We start from the raw sequence: 20,152 nt of genomic DNA, 5'->3' as shown, positions 1-20,152 counted from the left end.
CTCTCCTTTTTCTTTCCCTTTTCATTTATTCTTTGGTCTTCACAGTTTTCTCCCATGATTTGACCTCCCACTCCTCTCTTTCACTCCCAGTTTGTTGTCACTTTCTCCCAGAAGCTATGCTGTAACATATCTCTTCCCATGAAACTTCCTCAATTGCTTAAAATACTGAAAGCATTTTTCTGTCTGAATCTCTGCATCTCTTATTGTCACCTTCCTCTTCCTGGACTAGATTGTAATTTACCTCTTATAAAACATTCTTACACAATCCTCTCTGCAAACTCATGCCAAAACACTAGCTCAAAAAATTCACGAGCAAGAAATCCTACTTTAACTTCCAGAAATCTAACTTAGCCTTATATATCAACTTCATTGGGATAATCTTCCCACTTAGGATTTTTCATCCTTTATTTTGTCGCCAAAAACATCTCTCTAAGGATCACTATGACTTTATAATCTCCATAGCTATAATCTTTTCCTGTGTCTACACACACTTATTTTCAAATCTTTATTTTGAGTTTCCATATGCAGCTTAATCCAATCTCATCACATTATTTTCTTTTCCCCTTTTATGAGCTTTAAATTTTCCCCACATCTGTCTCCCTCTCACTTCCATTGGATCCTCCCACCCGTGATTGCTTTTCTTTGCTGGTCACTCCTATTTAAATAATCATTAAAATACATATTGAGGTATTTAAATTCTCCCTTTGTTGCTTTCACCTTCTTGCCACTAGCAGTCTCTTCCTGGAAAGCACTGCTTTTCCTTTTTTCTGCTTTCTGTTCTCACATATATTGTTTTCTCTAAGAAACGTAATTTGTCAGGTCTATGTTGCAAGGCCATCAAGGCAGAGACCTTGTTCTCTTGCTCTTTTAGGGCAGAAAAGAGAAAGCACAAGAGCACCTACAGTATTACATAAACAACAGTAGTAAAAACGACACAGCGTTAGCCTAATACAGGAAATTAATACCCCTTGGTGTGTTGTACATTCAGCCTATAAGCAGACTTTCAGACCTAAGAATTCGCCAACTAGCAAAAGGGGATCTTTTGTTGAATAGCAGCCAAAATTAATAGATAAACATGCAAATAAAACCTCTGTTTTTAATATACTTTAAGGCAACAAAGAAGCACATGTGAAGCATAAAACGTATTCACAGTACATGAATAATTTAGCAACATTTAAAAGGAGTACAGTGATCACCCCATACAGGAGTGTAATCAACATTTAGTTTCCCATGGGTTAAGAAGAAGCATATGCTGAACTCCAAGATACATGAAGTTTTCCCTTCTGAGCAGAAAAACAGGCCATGTCTAAGGGAAGCTGAGATGAGTCAAAATTCAGATGTCAAGCTTTGTGTGGTTCTGCTTTGCTTGGTTGTGTGAGAAACATGCTTAGAATACACCTTACGCAACAGATTTTTATTGGCAGGGTATAGTTTAAATTCAGTAATTACATAGTGACTAAACTTTTCATTAATTCAGGTTTCTCTGGAAAAGCTTAAGACTCTGATCAACACTCTTTTTTCTGTAACTCATTGTGTTAACACGTAGATTGAATTCAGATTCATTCTATCTTTGAAGTTTGGCCCCCTTCCTTAAATGTGATTTTGAGGATAGGATTTAAGAACGAAGGTTTCCAGAACTGAAATAGCAGCTTGAAGTTAGAATCTACATTTTTACGTTTCTAAAAACTCTTAAGTTATTAATTCATTGAGAAGCATAGTTCATTTGCATAAAATATTACTCCATACTGCTTTAAGATAAAACTGGTTCTATAATTCTTCTCTCAATTGACACAGAAAGGCTTTTCTTTAATGTTGTGTATCATAGAATTATAGAATGTATTGGGTTGGAAGGGACCTCTAAAAGTCATCTAGTCCAACCCCCCTACAATAAGCAGGGACATCTCTAAATAGGTCAGGTTGCTCAGAGCCTCATCAAGCCTGACCTTGAATGTCTCCAGGGATGGGGTTTCCACTGTCTCTCTGAGCAACCTGTTCCAGTGATCCACCACTCTCATATTAAAGAACTTTTTCCTAATGTCCAACCTAAATCTACCCTTTTCTAGCTTAAAACCATTACCCTTCGTTCTATCGCTACAAACCCTTGGGAGCAGTTCTTCCCCTGCTGCCTTATAGACTCTTTCGGGTATTGGAAGGTCGCTGCAAGATCCCCCTGGAGCCTCTTCTTCTCCAGGCTGAACTCTCCATCTCTCTCATCTGTCCCTAACTGAAAATAATAATATATGAGTAGTATCAACTTTCTGCATTTTTTAGAGACTTTTTTTAAGATGGATTTCGCTTTAGAGGGATTTTCTTCATCGTATGTGTCCTTACACCACCACAGTTTTGTGTCTAAACGTATCTCAGATCAATTGGGTAGGAAAGACCCCCTGATCACTATAAATAAGTATATGCAGTATACCTAGAGAATTTCTGAGATTTTAAGGTAGGGAAGAACAATGAGATTTTAATAAAAAGGTACTTTCATTAAACAAATCAGAATAGTGGTAAGTTACAGAAAAGATTCTGTAAATTTATCAATGAAAACCAGGATCCAGAAATACTTACAATACGAACAAGCCAAGCCAATGTAGAAGTAGATGTAGAGTAGTGAGTGTTGTAATGATAAGGTGGAGTCTGATCATCTTCCCATGTCTCATACCGTTCTGCATAGAAGACTGCTCTCTTTGGGTTCAAAGCACCAATTGGCTGCAAAGGGGTAAGAGGTCAAATATATTATCAGCTGAAGGGCAGCATGTCTGATATGTCATAGGTTAATTCTGCATTAAGATTCACTACATAGGAGATTCTGTGAGCAAACCCATTGGATGCTGTAGTAATCCCTTCAGATTGCTGTAATCTTAGAATTTCTTTTTAAAGGTTTTGTTTACTTATGACTTTCCTTATTTTAATTCACAAATATAAGTGATCCACATCTGCAAACTTTCAAGACCTTCTTGAAGTATGAGTTGTTTCCCAATTAATTCAGTAACATTGTTCTGGAAATAGACTTCTAAAAATACATTTAAAATGCATTGAGGCCAAACTAATATTTCTGTTGCTGTCATTCACCATAATCACACAGCTAATGAAAACTGACTTTTGCTCACACAGGATACTTTGTAATGCACAGTTCATGATGAAAAGATTTCACGCGGAACTGCTGATGGTGTCTGGTGATCCTAAGCAGAAATACTTAAAACCCATGCATAGTCCTGCAGGACTGAATGTACTTTCTGACTGAACAAAGCCACATTTTACTGAGAAAACAAACAAGCGTAACACTTAAAAACAATAGAATTTGGAACTTATTCACAAATTCCAAGTCCATTCTGAGCATACTTAACAGACAATCTATACAAATTAGTTAAAAACAAAAGAAATGTAAGACAGTAGTAGGAACTGGTGGTTTTGACATGTCTACTTAGGGGATACATGCTTTTCTATGATTTTTTTAACACACTTTATCTCAGAATTTTTTTGCAAAATGTATTTGTTACTATGTGATAAAAAAGTCACTGGGATAAAGAAAATACAATAGAAAGTAATTAAATGTTGAAATAAATACAGAAGGGATCTTAAATCTGTTTTTTGAGAAGAGATAATAGCAGTGTATTCACTAGCTAGCTGCAAAGAATCTTCAGATTTTAGCTTTTATACTAAAATTAACCAAACACTTAGAGGGTTTAACACTTAGAGGAGCTTAGAGGGTTTAACACTTAGAGGAGAGCACACTTCCATACCAAGTAACTGTAAAACTTACTATAATTTTAAATGATTACTCGAATTTTTTAGACAAAAATTAAGAGTTAGAATTGATATTATTAAGGGAATCACAATTTGAAAACAAACATATACTCAAGGACTTTGACCCTTTTGAAAATACTAACAGGTATTTTTGCATTTCATTCCACTGCACAATTTTTCTACTGGGTTAAAATCCAAAGTCATTTGGAATGGAAATGACAGTACAAGGTCAAATCAATATGTTTCACTACACTTACACTATGTATGTAACTGAACAATTTTAAAGCTACAAGTATTTTGTTCCTTCCTATGTTTTTTGAGATGGCTGATAAAAAGGCTGACATAGACATGATGTTTTCCAATTCTACATATTAGAGCTTGTTCTTAAATAGCAGTGTTCGATGAACACTTACATTTTAAACCATTATGATTTCAGCATTTTTCACATGAAACTCTCTGGATGCTTAATACTTTGCTGTGTAATGGAGATGCTAATAGCTTTCTCATATGTGTAAAACATATGAGTAATCCCTATGGATCAGTGTTATCTGGGGCAGATTGCACTGCAAGACCTCACAAAACATTCTTGAAAAAGAAGTATGAGCCATTCCCTAACACTTTCCAGGCTTGTTTCCCAACTACAGGAAAAGTAAAAGTAAATATATGCATTTTTGTTATACTCAGTTTCGTTACACATCCTGCCACTGTCAGGAAACATGCTGGCATTATTATAGCCTATAAGTTGTCAATATATTAAAAAAAAATCATTGTTCAAGCACTTTCTTGAAAGAGTAACGTATTAAAAGACATTATTTTCCTATTGGATTGACAAACTGTGCAGATATATGTGCACTTTGCTAAATTATATCAGGGCTCTGGGTTGCTTTGGGGACTGCATGGAACCTGCTGATACCACCCTCATTAAGGTATCGTGCATCCACTCCGCTGGCAGAACAAATTCCAGTACCCAACTGCACATTTCAAAAGCTAAAGCAGTAATTCACACCCTAGTCTGTTAAGAGGAAACATTCACCCCCTCTGAGAAGGAAACACAAAATGGCAGACAAATTGGTGAGACTGTGTTTTGTAATGGAAAAACACCCTGAGAGTATCTCTTCCCTCTACTGTGAAGGTGCATCTTACCCTATGCTGCAGTGAATTCTGAGGCTATGGAAGACAGAGGCATCATCTGTCACAATATTATTGTCCATATATATTTGAAGACACAGTAGAGAAGGGGTACAGTGATTAATGCAAGATTGAAAATCAAAACCCCAGGCCTTTCAAAATATATTTGAAGCTGATCAGATGTCTTCCATCAAATAAGCTACGTGTTTTCATTCATCACTGTAATTTGATTACAGTAACAAGAACTGTGAAGCATAAATTATGTTCAAAACTAGTTACAAGGTATTTTATTTTACAGACTAGGAAATGTTAATGAAGGTTTAACCCATATCTTTAAATAAGTCTTTTTTAAAAAAAAATAATATATATATATATATATATGTAATGAAAAAGGTACTTTCTCTCAAGAATGTGACAATAATTTTCTGAAGTCACATAAAACACTAATGCAAACACATCATCATGTTTTCTAGGTTCTTCAGGGAGAAGTGTGATTTCAATTTAAAAGATAAAAGATATAAGGTTATAACATAGTGAATTCCCATTTTCATGTAAAAATGCCTGTACAAGTAGCTAAAATAATCTACTTTCAGAATATACATGTTCAATTTATTAAATGATAAACCTAAAAAGCTGTATTCTGAAGATTACTTTCATCCTCATCAATATTCTTTTCAGAGACAGAATCCATTTTTCTTTCAATTACTTTAGGATTCATTTGAAGAAAAATGCTGAAATGCACAAAGTATTTGCTGAATAAAATGGTCTCTTTAAGTGAAATACCATGAGAGTCATCTCTCTTCTTGCATGGTATGGAAATTTTCATGTGAAAATCTCTGGGAAGAATCTTTTCTGGGAATTATGCTTCCTTACTCCAGAGAGAAGGAAAGAAAGAAATGAGGGGGCGAGGTAGAGCTTGTCTTCAGCTAGAAATTCTCACCTCGACTTCTCTCAGGACAGATACTGGATTGGATGAACTAGTGATCTGGATGGTAGCCTGGGATTCAGGAGATATAGGTTAATTTCTGTCATTCCACAAAGACTTCTAGTGTTCCTGTGTAAACTGCTTAGGTATGACTACAGCTGGCAATACAAAGGTGCTCTAGAAACTAGCTCTGAGCTAGTTTTAGGGGGGCTGGTGTGCAAACACAGTACCATTTACGCAGAGATGACACCCAGAATCTCAGAAGTAATGCAGCTGTCTCAATGCAGCACTGCACAGGGAAGAGAGCTGGGAGCTGCCCATGCTCATACAACTCTGCAGCTTCTGGTTCAGCGTTACATCTCTGACCTATGGCGAAGAAATACAAGGAACATCTGATCCCCCTTTTCTCCTTTTCTGTGCAGTAATGGAGACCCCTATGTGAACCACTTCTCTGCACATTAACAGAAAGGACTTAAATGTCCATGTTGAACATCCACTTAAACCATACATATTGAAAATGCTACCAGAAAGTGCTCAAATCTCTCTTTTTTGGTTGTTGTGTAATTTAAAAACTTGATTAATGACAACTAGATCAGCTTGTGTGTACCAAATGACCAGGCATTTTCTGAAAGCAAAAACTTCCATAAATGAAATAGCGTGGAGTAAATTCAGAGTGGTCTGCTCCTGACTTCCTTAGTGTTTTTTCAATGTCCGTGTGGCAAAATGCTGTTACCCAAAGAAATGGTAACGATCCATCCTTCAGTAAAGACATGCATTTTCTGTAAAGACTTTAAACCTCAGTTGTACAAACTAGCAACCCAGGTTTACTCTGGTGAGGCATGTGTCCTGCTAGGTGGCAAGTTCTACAGTAATGGTAGTCTCTCACATTTCTTGTGAATTGTGTAGCGTATATGGAGTGCTGGTCACTTTTCCATAGCGTTACAGTGCCATTCACAGTCCAGAAAGTCAATTAATATGGTTTAAATCTGATACCACAGCTATAAAATAGAGATAAATTTTACTTATGGATCAATCCCTGTATCTTCACATAATGGAGGAAAAATATTTCATTTCCATTTCAGTGAGATTCTACTGTCATAAAAACTAGTTAAAATGACTTGCACAAATGATACAAAGGCAAAGCTCAACCCATGTACTATGTCTCAGTCCAGTACCTTAACCGTAAGACTAGTATAGAAACTGCATTTGAGTCAAACGAATTGTTCTGAACACCAAATAAAAAGTTCTTTCAAAAACGTTTTACAAAATGCTTTTTCCAAACACATCATTTGTCTTTTTATTAAAAAAAGCCCTCTGTAAGGACTCATATCAAATAGTATTAACTTTTCATAAAATGGTTATATAAGATACTTTACTCCAACCAAGCAAAACAACTCACTCTATGACAATGCCTATTCACCTACTTTACTTCTGATGTACTAAAAGCTATTGTTTGAGTTTATTTTATGCTTCTTTTTCCATTTAAAAATAAAGTAAGCATTTACTTTAACATTAAAACACACTGCTATTCATGTCATGCTTTTTTATCTGACTAATCTCTTTAGACATCTGGCCTTTGAACCAGTGCATTGTCAATACATCTAGTGTTTATATCCACTGGACATGTTATGTTAGCTCATGTAATATTTACTGTTTTGCCAGCTATCGTCATAGAACTACGTTCTCTCATGACAGCAGAACTGAATGTAGCATCCTATTTATCCAGCCACTGAAATATTCTGCTTATCTTGACTCTAATTCATGCAGCAGCTACCTTATCTGTTTATCTCTTTTTTTGTAATGTACTGCTCAAAATTGTAGCTGGGCACATAAGAAATCTTGAGCCTGGCTTTATTTGGCTCTGGATAAATACAGATTGAGCTTTTCCTGACTGCTTGCTTTTTAAAAACAAAAACAAAAACAAAAACATAAAAACACCAAACAGCAATCTTTAATTAGGGTATCTTAGGATAGTACTTTAAAGTTTAAAATAAATTCTAATATTATCCAAATTTGTAAACAGCTTTTCTTTAGCATATCGGCATGAACATTATCAAATATAAGACTTCTGGCAGATTGACATACCAGAGTTCTACTCAGTAAATGAATTTTTTATTTAAGAAAAGAAAATATTTGATCGCGTGGTTTAAACCAAATGAGAGTCAAACTCATTTTACTTCTGATGTTAGAGTTGCATGCGGTAAAGAGAGAAGTTTAAGTTACAGAAACTGATTTCATTTTTCCACTGAGAGTGGCTCTTGATAAGCCCATAAACTCCGTTCCACAGCATACACATTTTTGGAAGTATTACATGTGGTTTGCCTTGAAATATTCACACTTCGATGCGTTCATTTGCATTATTACATTTAGAAGCCTTGGGGCTTTATCACTTCCTTTTCTTGAAATGGCACAGTAATAAGGAAAAGTGGTTATGCTTATCACCACCCGTCAGTCAAACACCTTCTATATTAACAAAATATAATTTTTTCCACTCAGTGAATGGGCGTGTGATGTTTCATACACATGTCAATATTAGTACTACTTTGCCTGGTGAAGAAATCATTTTATTTAAGAGGATGTATGACTGGAAGTAAATGAGGAGAAATTCCCATTTACACTTTAATGAGCAGGGACAATGCAGCATGACAAACCCATGCATTTTCTGTAATTTAGGAGTAGAAGTCATACAGTTTTGCACATAGAAACCATATCACATTTTAAGTGTGTTGAAACCCAAAAAACTCAGTGTACAGCGAGGGTTGCATACACTTTTCCTATATTTCCTGTATTATTCCTGTTTAATACCATAGGTATTCGTCCAAAGGAAATCTCAATAAAGAAGAAAATAAGCAGATCACCTGGTGGTTTGATAGCGAAAAGATAATCTATGTATCTATGACAGCCTCTTTCATTAGCTTTTCATCCTGTCAAACAATAAATATAACCTTTGACCTTGTATATGTAATGAATAAAACTTGAGCCTACACTGTCTAACCAAATGAGAGGTCCAATATATCCTACTGTTACAGCACCTTCCATGCCCTTGGGTCCTGGTTTTAAACCTCAAATTATATGTGAAAGGAAAAAACAGATACGGGACTTTTCAAACACTTCAAAGAAAAAGGGTAGAGGAATTTTCAGACTAACATTTAAATAAAATTGTTCTGAGAGAACAAGCAACATCTGGATGTAAAAATTCCACAATAAGTAGGGCTACGTAAAACCAGAGTAAAATGGAATGGAAGGAAAGGACAAGTTACATGTTCAAGACAGCTTTGCAGAAATGTAAATATTTAAGTTTGAGCTAAATGCAAAAAGCATATGTTTTACTCTGTCACTGATATCATAAGCAAGACAAACACATCTAATTTCATTTCCACAAAACATATCAATTGCATTTGTCATGTATCTTCACTTAGAAGTTGGGATATTGCAACAGATATTTTGTACAGAAAGCCTAGGAATCAAAGGTTTAAACATTTCAAAAGAAGTACTGTCATTTACCATAATTGACACTGGAGCTCTGTATGAATTGCGTGTGACAATACACACATTAATTATTTTTTTTAAAGATAGATTTAGCATCCACATTTAACTACCAAAACTATTTTAAACTGACAAAGCATGATAGGTGGTTTCTCTTATAGTTTCATGGCTTTTATGGGCTTTTGCTACATATGTAATAGCATTAGAATTCTAAATAATTTCAGGAGATTGTTTGAGGGGTATTAATTGCTAAATATTAAGGACAGAGGCTTTGTGAAACCTAAGGGCAGCAAACTTGCAGGAAGACAGAAGGTCAGGAACTGACAAAGGAGATTTTTATCCATCAGCAGCTTAGCTGGAGGTTCTGATTTGCCATCAAATCTGCAGGACTATTTCTCCATTGCAGAGTAAAATCTGACAGAAGGAAGTGGCTCCTCATGGAAAGGATACTGTGTGTGCCTGCCCGAGAGGTCTGGCTGAGGCTTGATAGCACACCCCAGTTCAATAATGCAAACAATAAATCACTAACTCCTGCTTTTAAGCACTAGGCTACTCAGGATTCACCTCCCTAACAAGGAAAGAAGGGGCTTACTTACAGATAGACAATAGCGAAAATGAAAACAGAATTGCAAAGGAAATACTTCAGATACATTCCGATTTTGAAGGTTTTTACTGATAATGCACAAATTGAAACAGGATGCAAGTAATGTGTAACAGCCCAAGTGCACAAAGTAAGGCATTTCATATTAACTGGCCACTGCCTTTTAAAAAAAATCATTAATCTATTTTTCCTTTTAAAACCATTGTGAAATTAAACCTATCAGATGTTATTATAATAAACAGTGGAAAAATTTGACAATTACATGCCTTTTATCCTGAGGGATCCCACAACACTTTACAGATTGCATGTATTTTCTTACACATCCATGGGATAAAGGCAGCCCAGATACTGCCAGAAAGGAAAGACCATTCTCCTTAACTAGTTGTTAAGAAAGACCATTTAAAGACCATTCTCCTCAACTACACTGAAAGTCTAGGCATTTTGTTACTGGTCCAAACCCTATCTTTTCCAGAGGAAATCACTGGTAGCTTTTGAATAAGAGAATGCAGTTATCAAATCAGGTAAGAAAAGGTCCTCAGGCAAAATACTACTGTACACATTGCATGGATTCTTGAAGAAACATAAATAATCAGGGACTTGATTTTACATTTCCTTTCAAGGGAGAGCACTACTAGGAGTGCAGTGATACTTAATAAGCTATACAAGCACTAATTCCATAATGAGTCTTTACTAACTCATGAGGAAAACTTATCTATTCAACTATCACGCTACTTCCTGTAGCAATTACATACTTTAATAGGTTGCCATAAAAATTTGGATTCCACCAAAACTAAGTACCTAATGAAGGACTCATGAGACTCTGTCTAGTCTTGCACTCCACCACATGCAGTGCTATTAATACTAGAAAGAAGTGAGTCTGAGAGATTTTGTAAAGCATAAGCATCTTAATGAAATGTTTATCACTATAAACAAATTCTAAAACAGAAATATTTTTATATATGCTGGGGAACAAGCCACTGCAAGATGATCACTGGTCTTTATTTAACTTTTATTTTGCTTTTGTTGTTCCTGGCACAGATTACAATGGTGTCACAGAACTGAAAAGCACATTTGTGAAACATTTCCATAATATTGTGAAAGATCAAAAATTTTATATAACATAAGCAGGGTCTCAACCAATTTGTTTACATTTGAGGCATACAGTGAATGTAGTTTATTTTCTGTTTTCATTTGCTTATTTATTTATCTAAGAAAAAAGGGAGAGGAAACTTAGGTGTCTCTATCTGCTATTATGCAATCAAGTCCTACTCAAATAATTTTGGAATTCTCACAAAAGCAGGCTTCCAGGGACTGCTACAATACATCTGAAGGTACTGCAAGCACATTCTTTCCAACAAGGATATTAGACTGTGAGATAGACAGGGTGTGATCTCTCCATCCCTGTCCAGGATGTCTGCTTGCAGGAAGAGGAGGAAAGAAAAGCAGACTTAAAGGCAGAAGCCTCAGAAACTCCCATCCCTGGCCAGCAGCACAAGGGAAAGCTGGGGCTGCAGTACAGAACTGCAGAACAGGCCTTGGGGGTCATTTTCTCCTCTCCAGCCTCATTTCTTAAGTCAATGAATGACAGCCTCCTGTGGTTTTGAGCCTTACTCAACTTATACCGGCAACTTCTCCCTTCTGGCTGAGGAAATGTGGCAAGGATGAACGAAAGCTGTCATGCCCAGACAACAGAATCCTCATGCTGGGGATGTTGCAAGGCTACCCACCTTCACTGGTAAGAAAGTACACACACTTTCTTGCTTGACAGGAACCAGGAAAGATACTTTCCCCAACTCTGTTTCAAACCCTGTTCTTCATCTTTTTTGCAGTTGGCCAAAAGTAGGGCCCCTCCATATACTTCTGCTATGCTTGGCCAGAACACCTTCTCTCCAGTCTGCTCACGCAATCACAGATGGCAGTCTGGTGCTATTAAGAAACAAATACTAGGAACTGTATTATTATAAAGCACTAACTGCTCAAGTTTGGTTGGAGGACAAAGCCCACAAATAAATGATAGGGACCAGATACTCCAGGGTCTAAAACACAAAGTACTTGTTTACTGAATAATTATTAAACCAAAAGGAGGTGCTGCTATTATATTACTCATCTAGTCACTGCAAAATAAAGTGAAAAATTAGTCCAAGCCTTTTATTTCCAAAGGATCAGCTTCCATAAATGAAGAGAGATAATTAGTGAGATCAAGTGGTCTGCCGCACTTATGATCCGTAAATCAGAAGGTATGGAGGAGGTGCAGGATTGGAACCAGATCAGTCAGGGACACGAAGCAGCATAATGTAGAGATTCAGTATAAAATTACTCTAAAACAGAGAAGTCTATTGCGGACTTTTCTGACTTTAAGATAAAGACCTAACTTAACCAGACTACAAATATAAAACAAAATATCTTCCTAAAAGGGCTGGCTGGCTGACTGTAACAGAATTGAAGCATACCTTTGAAAGATCTCTGAAGTTGCCTGGAAGGGTCAGGTCTAACTCTTCAGATTCATAGTTTGTTAAAACCCACGGAAATACAGGGTATTGGTTCAGATCATTGTACGTTCGTCCTATTAAGAAAGAAAATATTTTAAGAATTAGGAAATAGTGTCCACTTCTCCAGCTGAAAAACAATCTAGTGGTGACTTCAATTGCATCACAGGTTCCCAGTTCCCACCACTTGACAGATCAAGTGTAAGTCTTCCAGACGAAAGTAGCCATTTAGATGCACTTATCTTGAATCAGAAGTCAACACAGAACTCAGCAGAATATAAAGAGAACAGTATCTTTCAAGATCAACTAAAACATACCATATGCCAATAAACACTCCTTTTTATTTCCATGAAGCTATTTTCATAGGATGAATGTTGAAATTTAAAACCACTAGATTATTATTTTTCTAGCAACTGTATGCATATCATTAGCTGGCAAATATTAAAAAAAGACTCCAAACAGCAAGGGGCTAAATTTGAGGTTTGCAAATCTAGGTCTGTCCTAGACAGACCATATTAATCCATTATTCCCCATGGCTCTTCACTGAAGAAGCAGTGAGATTTCACTGCAATAGTGGAATCAAAGTGGAGGAAGTCATGTTTGCTTTAACACTATTTTGTAACCACTTTGAAAATCAAAAAATATTTTCTCCCCGCTAAACAACAGAGTTGACTGCCCGAGGCCACTCTCTCCAAACATAATGAAAGAAACATTGCTACCATCCCAGCAGCTCAAATGTGCAAAAGCCATCTTCAGATACAGTTTCAAAAGAACAATCTGCAACTGAAATGAATTGAAAATTACAAATTCATCACCAGAAAAAGTTTGGGAAACGCTGTTATTTCTGTGTCAGCTGGTATTTAGTAGTACTTCACATTCCAGTGATAAGACAAATGAAGTTGCTTAGTACAGAACCATCCACCATATTGATTTACTGAGAACCACACAATATGCAACATGAGTCTTACAAAACAAAATCAGGTCATAAATATATGTGTGTGTGTATTTATATAATATAATTAGCAGACTGAAATAACCCAGGTTAACAATTCCCAGTCCTGCAGCAGATTTACAGCCCTGTCTCACTAACTGCTTCCTTCCAGATTCTGGACAGATTCCTGGGGTACAAAACCCGGCACAAGAAAACACAGCCTTCCTTGTTCTGAGTAGCATTTGCAATTCTCCACAAAGATCAGCTCTGCTATAATGAAATGCGAAACTTCCACTGCTCTGCAAACACCTTATTTTTTCAATAGAAGTTGTTGAACAAGAAGCATGTTTCTATTTTGTACATCATTTCACTGAAAACAGGAAAAGCGCATATTGTTAACAACTGTGTATCCTCATTTTTACATTTTGAACACACAGATGTTCACAAAAATATAAAAAATAATTGAGGTGCAAATACAACTTTGTTAAAAAAGCAATAGCAGCACTGTGTGCCACACACAATCAAAGATGGATAGAAACAAAACCACTTCTACTTTAATATCAACAATGAATGAATGCAAACCCACTCTCTAACAGAATGAGAATGTATCAAACACTTAAATCAAGAAATACACCAGAATTTATCCATGTGAGGGAGGCAAAGGAAAGGTACTCTCTGGCAGAATATTAATTGGTTTAGGTTTTTTTTGGGGGGGACGGGGTTTTATGTATTTTGAAGTAAGAGAACTGTGCCTCATTTTCCACATCTGTCATATCAGAATATTATTTTCCTATCACTTGTAAAGTTTCTTAAGATTGTCAAATTGAAGGTTCTGTAAAATGTGGCCTTTTTAAAACTATACCTTTATACAATAAATATTTTTCTCACCATCAGAACCCTCAATTAAGTTAACAGAAGAGTGTGCAAAAGTTTCCACAAAAGAAAGACAGCAGACAAAAAGAAATTTGAGATTCAGGAAGAGAATGACTGAGATAATTGTAGTCTATTATAAAGCATAAGCAAAAATTATGATTCTTCAGAATCAGAAGTTTTATGAAAAAGAGTTCACAGTAATAAAGAACTTCAATTGATAACAATTTATAGAAACATATGGAAAGGTGAGAACATCCTTTTACAAAATTTTGAAAGGAAACTTAGGGTTCTCCAAAATGACATTTTATTTCAAAATTGAGATTTTCCACATTGAGATTTAATTTAATTTTTATATTAATTTCATTCATTTCATTTCACTTTCAATATTCAGTCAACAAGACTTCGACTTTTTGTTCCTATTCCACATGGGAAAATCATAAATATGTGAATAGCACAACAAAAAAGCATTCCTGAGCCTAGCTGCTGTACACAAGTTCTCTTTTGCTGTGCTGTTTTGATAGGTTACTTATAGTATGGACATATGAACAAATTATCATGTGGAATTAGCTCCATGTCAGGACAATGCAGTAACTCTTGTGTGCATTTTTTTACCCCACAATGAGAAATAATTTGAAGCAGCTTATCTCTCAGTTTAGGTAAGATAAGTTACAAATAATGGAGCCTTCGTGATGATTTATTTGATAAATATAACCATAGTCTTATGAAAAAAATGAACAAAATATTTACTTCTCTCCTACTTCAATATTTATAACACATGTTTTATTTATGAAGAGATTAACTGCTAAGAATAGGTATTAATACGTTTAGTAAAAAAGTTAGCGATTTATTTTTCTCAATTCAACAATTTTACTTTTAATAATAACAAATAAAAATTACTCGAGAAGAAGAATCATAATTTAAATTGTGAAAAGAGACCAAACCTATATGATAAGACCACACATCTATGCTTATCTGAGTGGAGGACAGTGATCTAGGCCTATAATGGGATTACAAATCCCTAATTCTAAACATGCATAAATATTAGTGGTTTAACTTTATTATGAATGCTTTCTTGATCGGTTCTGGTTTCACAATGATTATTTTCAGAGTAAAGTCAGCAGATGAATATATTTAGCCATCTCATCAATTGTCTGGTGCTTCCAGCAAGAATTATTTGGTTCTTTCTTTAGCTAAATAAATAGAAAACATAAGCCTGTACCACTACTGGTAGTCCCTATACCTTTTCAGAAGCTTCAGATTTCCCCCCAAGTAGGCTTACAGAGATTAATATTAAAGGCAGAATATTAAATATCGCAAGCCTGTGACACTAATCTACTTGAACAATAAAACTGAGGCATAGTAAATGAGATTGCAGAAATACTGGATATGTTTCTTCATTAAAAAAAACTTTTTAATTAAACCATCCAATTTAATGTTTTTATATGGCACTTTAGTTTTGAAGGTAAAGTGAGCTAGAGACAGCTGACAAAGAAATTATAACTGCAATTCCTTGGTGAAAATGTTAATGACAGCAAAATATTGTTTAATTAGATGATTGCAGCATCTGGATTAACACTCTTTAAGAGCGATGTTCCTGTGCTTGTCTGCTTCTTCACACTTTACAGACATTTTGTCATCTCTAGGTCATTAGGAAAGAATTTTTAATGATTTTTCTAGAAGCGAGTAGTTTGAGTTACATCTAATTAGATGACAATAATAAGCCCAACACATGCAGTAGCTAAATATATACATAATTAACCAGTGAGGGCTTGTACATCACAGAGTAAAAAAGTGGAAAATGCTAAACAGGCGAAAAAAAAAAGAGAGAGGTGGAAGAAGTTTGTCTGAATTTATTACCTGACTGAAGATGTCATTTTTTTCCACAAACCTTTAAAAATAATCCCTTTCCACCACAAGAAATGACTTACAAAAATTATGGATATAATTATTCTTCACTTCTTTTAAAAGCTGTGGCAGGTAGGATTTAAAAGAATTAAAATTCCAATAAATACAAATGCAAACACACATTTCATATACTGCAATTTAAAAAGAAAAAAACAGCAGAAATCAGTTAAATACTCAGATTTGAAAACTAGACTTCTAACTAAAACAGTGGGCATTGCACCTGTATTACGAAATGACTTCTTGTTCCCACACCTCTTGATTCCTTTTGCTGCGGTAGGCTTACTTTACATACTTTTTCCAATAATTCTGTAACTGAGAATAGTAAAAATTACTCGTTCCCTATATCACCCAGAGGGTTCAGTTGACATACGTGCTGCTTACGTGCAATATGGCCTTTTCCTATGCGCTTGAAGAAAGAACAATTAGTCTAACCATAGCTACTTCCAAGCCTTCAAAACTAAAGATCCCTGAGAAGGCAATAGGTAGGAGGAGGGGGAAGGTGGCCAGGAAGGCTTATGTCTACACAACCAAGACAAAAAACAGGGGCACAGAGAGTATAACAGCAGGACTGATTGATAAGTAGCAGAGTGCAGTGTTTACCTTCGGGAGAAAAACCCAGAGCTGTAAACACGATGAAATACGCTTGAATCAGAAAAGAGGGCAAGAAAGAGGTGAAGACCTTGGAAACAGAATAGGGAGGCAAGAAAATAGCTGGCTAGAAATCCAGAGAAACAGGTTGAAACAAGACGTTAGAGAGTTTTGAAAATAGAGAGCAAGTTTGAATTGAAATTGTAAGGAGTCAACAGGCCAGCACAAGTGATGGTAATCCTATATCCTTGGATAGGAAATGATCTAGAAAGAGAGAACTATGACAGCTGAAGTAGACAGTTACTAAGTCATGAGTACAGATCGCAACAGAAACAGTTAAGCTAAAATGAAGCCGGGCAATGTTTCAGAGGTGGTAACAGGGTGATGTAAAGTTTAAAAAAAAGTCATAGAAAGATGGATTTTTTCCAAGGGGACACTTCAGTATTTCAAACATTGATTAGAACTTACAGAATCGCCAGGGGCTGCGCTTGTCAAGACAGACATATTGGCAAAACAGGGAGAGATTTAAGGAGAGATTCATATATTTATTTCAGCGGTTCTGTTCTACAGAGACAAATCAGCCTGTATTAACAACAGTATTGAGAAGCAGGCAAAGGACTTCTTGAGGGAAAGGACACAGTTGCATGTCACAAACGAAAGAAACCAGCTGGTGTCAGAAGCCTCTCTTCTGAATGTCTCTTTTCCAAGGCTGCTGTTTCTTGAATAATTTCAGAAAAGGATCACAAGAAAACATCAGTGATTTCTCACTGTTTTGTAAAGGGCTAGAAGAAAGGAAGCTGCAAAGAATTATTGTGCACTAAACCACTTTGTTAGTGGACCTCTATTTATTTGGAAGAGAAGAAAAAAACAATGAAGGGACCTATGTATCAATTACTTACCAGCAGATAATCCACATTTCTTAAGTGCCAAACTTCCATATTTCTTAAGTGACTAAGCTATGGTTCAGATATGCTGAACAAGCCAGTAGGAGCTAAATAAGCAACACAAATAAAAGAATTTTGATGCACATATTTCTCAATGGCTAAAACCAACGGTAATGTTAAAAAAGAAGATGCTGCCTAAACAGTTATAGTCTAAAACCAGGCCATTCCTGCCTACATGAACAATTATTGGCAAAGACGTTGCATCTTTTAAGTAAATACTTCTTATAGGATCTCATTACAAAAAAGTATAATTAAAAATGTGTTTGGAAATTGGATTTACAAAGAAGAAAGAAAAGAAAACTCATGTCTTGTTTCTACTTGCTAAAGGAGGTCATGAATATATTCAATACTCTATCTTTGGGTCAAAACCAGAAAATCTCGTGTTTTCTTCTGATTGCTAAGAGTCCTGTCTACACTGTATATAAGAGTTTGCTTCTGTTTGCTTAACACAGATGTATTTGGACAGTTATCAGTTCAGTGTTACCAAAACAAAGGCAACATGTAGTAGAGGTACTTTGCTTCCAGTATGGTATTTCTGGTAGAGATATTAATTTTTTAGGTGCTTCATCAGAAAATGCCTATTTGTCATATAGGAAATATTTTGGAGAAATACTTTTCAACAGAACTTTTACAGACATACAGCACGGCTGTAAAAGCAGTGGTGTCATTCAGGCTGTCGCATAGCTCTTGAACCTGCAGTTTCCCAGATCTCTGGCCCTGGCAATGGTGGAGCCAGGAAACATCTTGGGGGTGTGAGAACTTCTATGCTTTCTAACATATATTTATGTTTTGAAGCATTCTCCACTGCCATTGGACTTAGATCTCACGTGCACTCCATTGTGGGGGGGTTTTTGGACTTGCCAGGAACTTTATGATGAGATTCTTCGCAATGCCCTCAAGTTCTTCATGAGTCTTTGGAATTCAGCTTCCTAGCTGAAGTGCAAGACTTCATTAGAAATACAAAAACAGGTTGAGCTTCCAAAAAAAAACTTTGGGGATTTTCACTTCTGTCAAAAAGTTGGAAAATGTTAGTGTTTGTTCCAAACTGGAATGAGAAGTTTATTGTCATGTGTAAAAATGCCTGTTGGGTTTCAGGCAGTTGTAATTCTCTTATGTTGTTTTCAGAAAAGGGTGTGTGTATGTGTGTGTGCGCGCGTGTGTGTTGTTGGCAGGGAGTTCAGGTATTGAGTGTAAATTTTATTCTAATTTTCAAAAAAAAAAATCATGAGTTTCTATGAGCGTGCATCGGTGAATGCAGATGTTGTAATGACATTAGCAACTGAAATCTATTTACCTATGTTCATAAAGACTATGAATCCTCAAAATCTTAAAAAAAAATAAGAAGCAGAAATAGAAAGCACATAATACAGTAATGCAATCACGCCATCTTACAAGCTTTTTGCATTGAGGGCCATTCTAACATGCAATAGTCATAGTTGATGTCAGCAGGACCTTTTATTTCAGTAATCCTGCTGGAACACTATCACCTGTGACAGTACACTTGCTGATTGGGAAAGCACCCAAGAATCTCAGCTGCTTTTAGACATCCCTTCAATATCTTTTATCAGACTGCACAGTGACACTTTCTTCCCAACCAAACATGACGACTGTTATCCTTCTTAGAAAATGAAAACAGAACAGAAAATGTATGGATTGGTAAGGATGCGACTGGGTATTAATTTTTATTTAACCAATAATGGTCACTTCCAAAACTTGTAAAAATCAGCATGTTGGCTCTCTTTCAGAAAAGATATATTTGTTGATCCATGTGACATCAAAGTATCACTAAAAAAAAATATTTTACAAAATAAGTCAGTCAATACAAGATAGAGTCAAAGATTTAGGCTGAATTTCTTTTAGAGACTCAAATTTACCTCTCTCTTTTAGGGAATATGGTCTTTACCTAAATTTGAACTTGGATTTGAGTTTAATCATGCACTGCTGAAAGAGTTCATAAGGTGGTAGGTAATGCTGTCAAAATGAGCAAGTGAGCTTATACGATTAACAATGAGATTACATGAACAAATGAGATTTATCAGTAAGAGACTGATATAAAAAAATATGCCAGAAATTAAGTTCTTTGAGTCAGAGAGACACTACTAAGGTACTGACCAAGCTGCTGTAAACTCTTCCAGATACAATACAAAATATAGAGTCAGTAATCCTCCAAACCTTGGGCATAGCAGGTGGTACCTGGAATGCAAATGTCAGGCCATCCTGTTGTAAGGCAGGTGAATGACACTAGATGAGATTAAGAGAAACTTGCCTCATACAACCACCCAGGTGCTTGCTAGAAAGCCTGCCTAACAGTAGTAGTATCAAACAACAGGTCAAAACACTTTTCTTGAGACCTTTGAGATACTCTGAAGGAATCTCTTCAGGCTGAAGCCTGTTTACTGGTGGATACTCTAGTGTAAGTGTTACTGCAACTCCTAATTGACTTCAGACCTAACAATGTCTTCCAGATTTGGATGCTTTGGTGATGTACCTAAAAATAAATTACCTTGGAGTTTTGAACTGATTAAAAATGAAAAGTAATTT

At 35.8% G+C, this 20,152-nt stretch overlaps 1 protein-coding gene across 6 annotated transcripts in view; it reads right to left on the bottom strand.

Annotated features, from left to right (window-relative positions):
* NBEA (neurobeachin) overlaps positions 1-20,152 on the bottom strand; it is a 510,952-nt gene that overhangs the window by 75,906 nt on the left and 414,894 nt on the right. For all 6 annotated transcript variants that reach the window (XM_086481881.1, XM_086481883.1, XM_086481885.1 and 3 more), the window contains 2 exons: positions 12,335-12,447; positions 2,566-2,706 (listed from right to left, as the gene is read on the bottom strand). In XM_086481881.1, the coding sequence (XP_086338007.1) occupies positions 2,566-2,706; positions 12,335-12,447 (254 nt within the window). The remainder of the gene's footprint in view (positions 1-2,565; positions 2,707-12,334; positions 12,448-20,152) is intronic.

This window comes from Leptosomus discolor, chromosome 1, assembly GCF_034619465.1.
Source record: "Leptosomus discolor isolate bLepDis1 chromosome 1, bLepDis1.hap2, whole genome shotgun sequence".
Classification (NCBI taxonomy): domain Eukaryota; kingdom Metazoa; phylum Chordata; class Aves; order Leptosomiformes; family Leptosomidae; genus Leptosomus; species Leptosomus discolor.
Note: the sequence above shows the minus strand (reverse complement) of the source record. Positions and strands in the feature narration are given on the sequence as shown.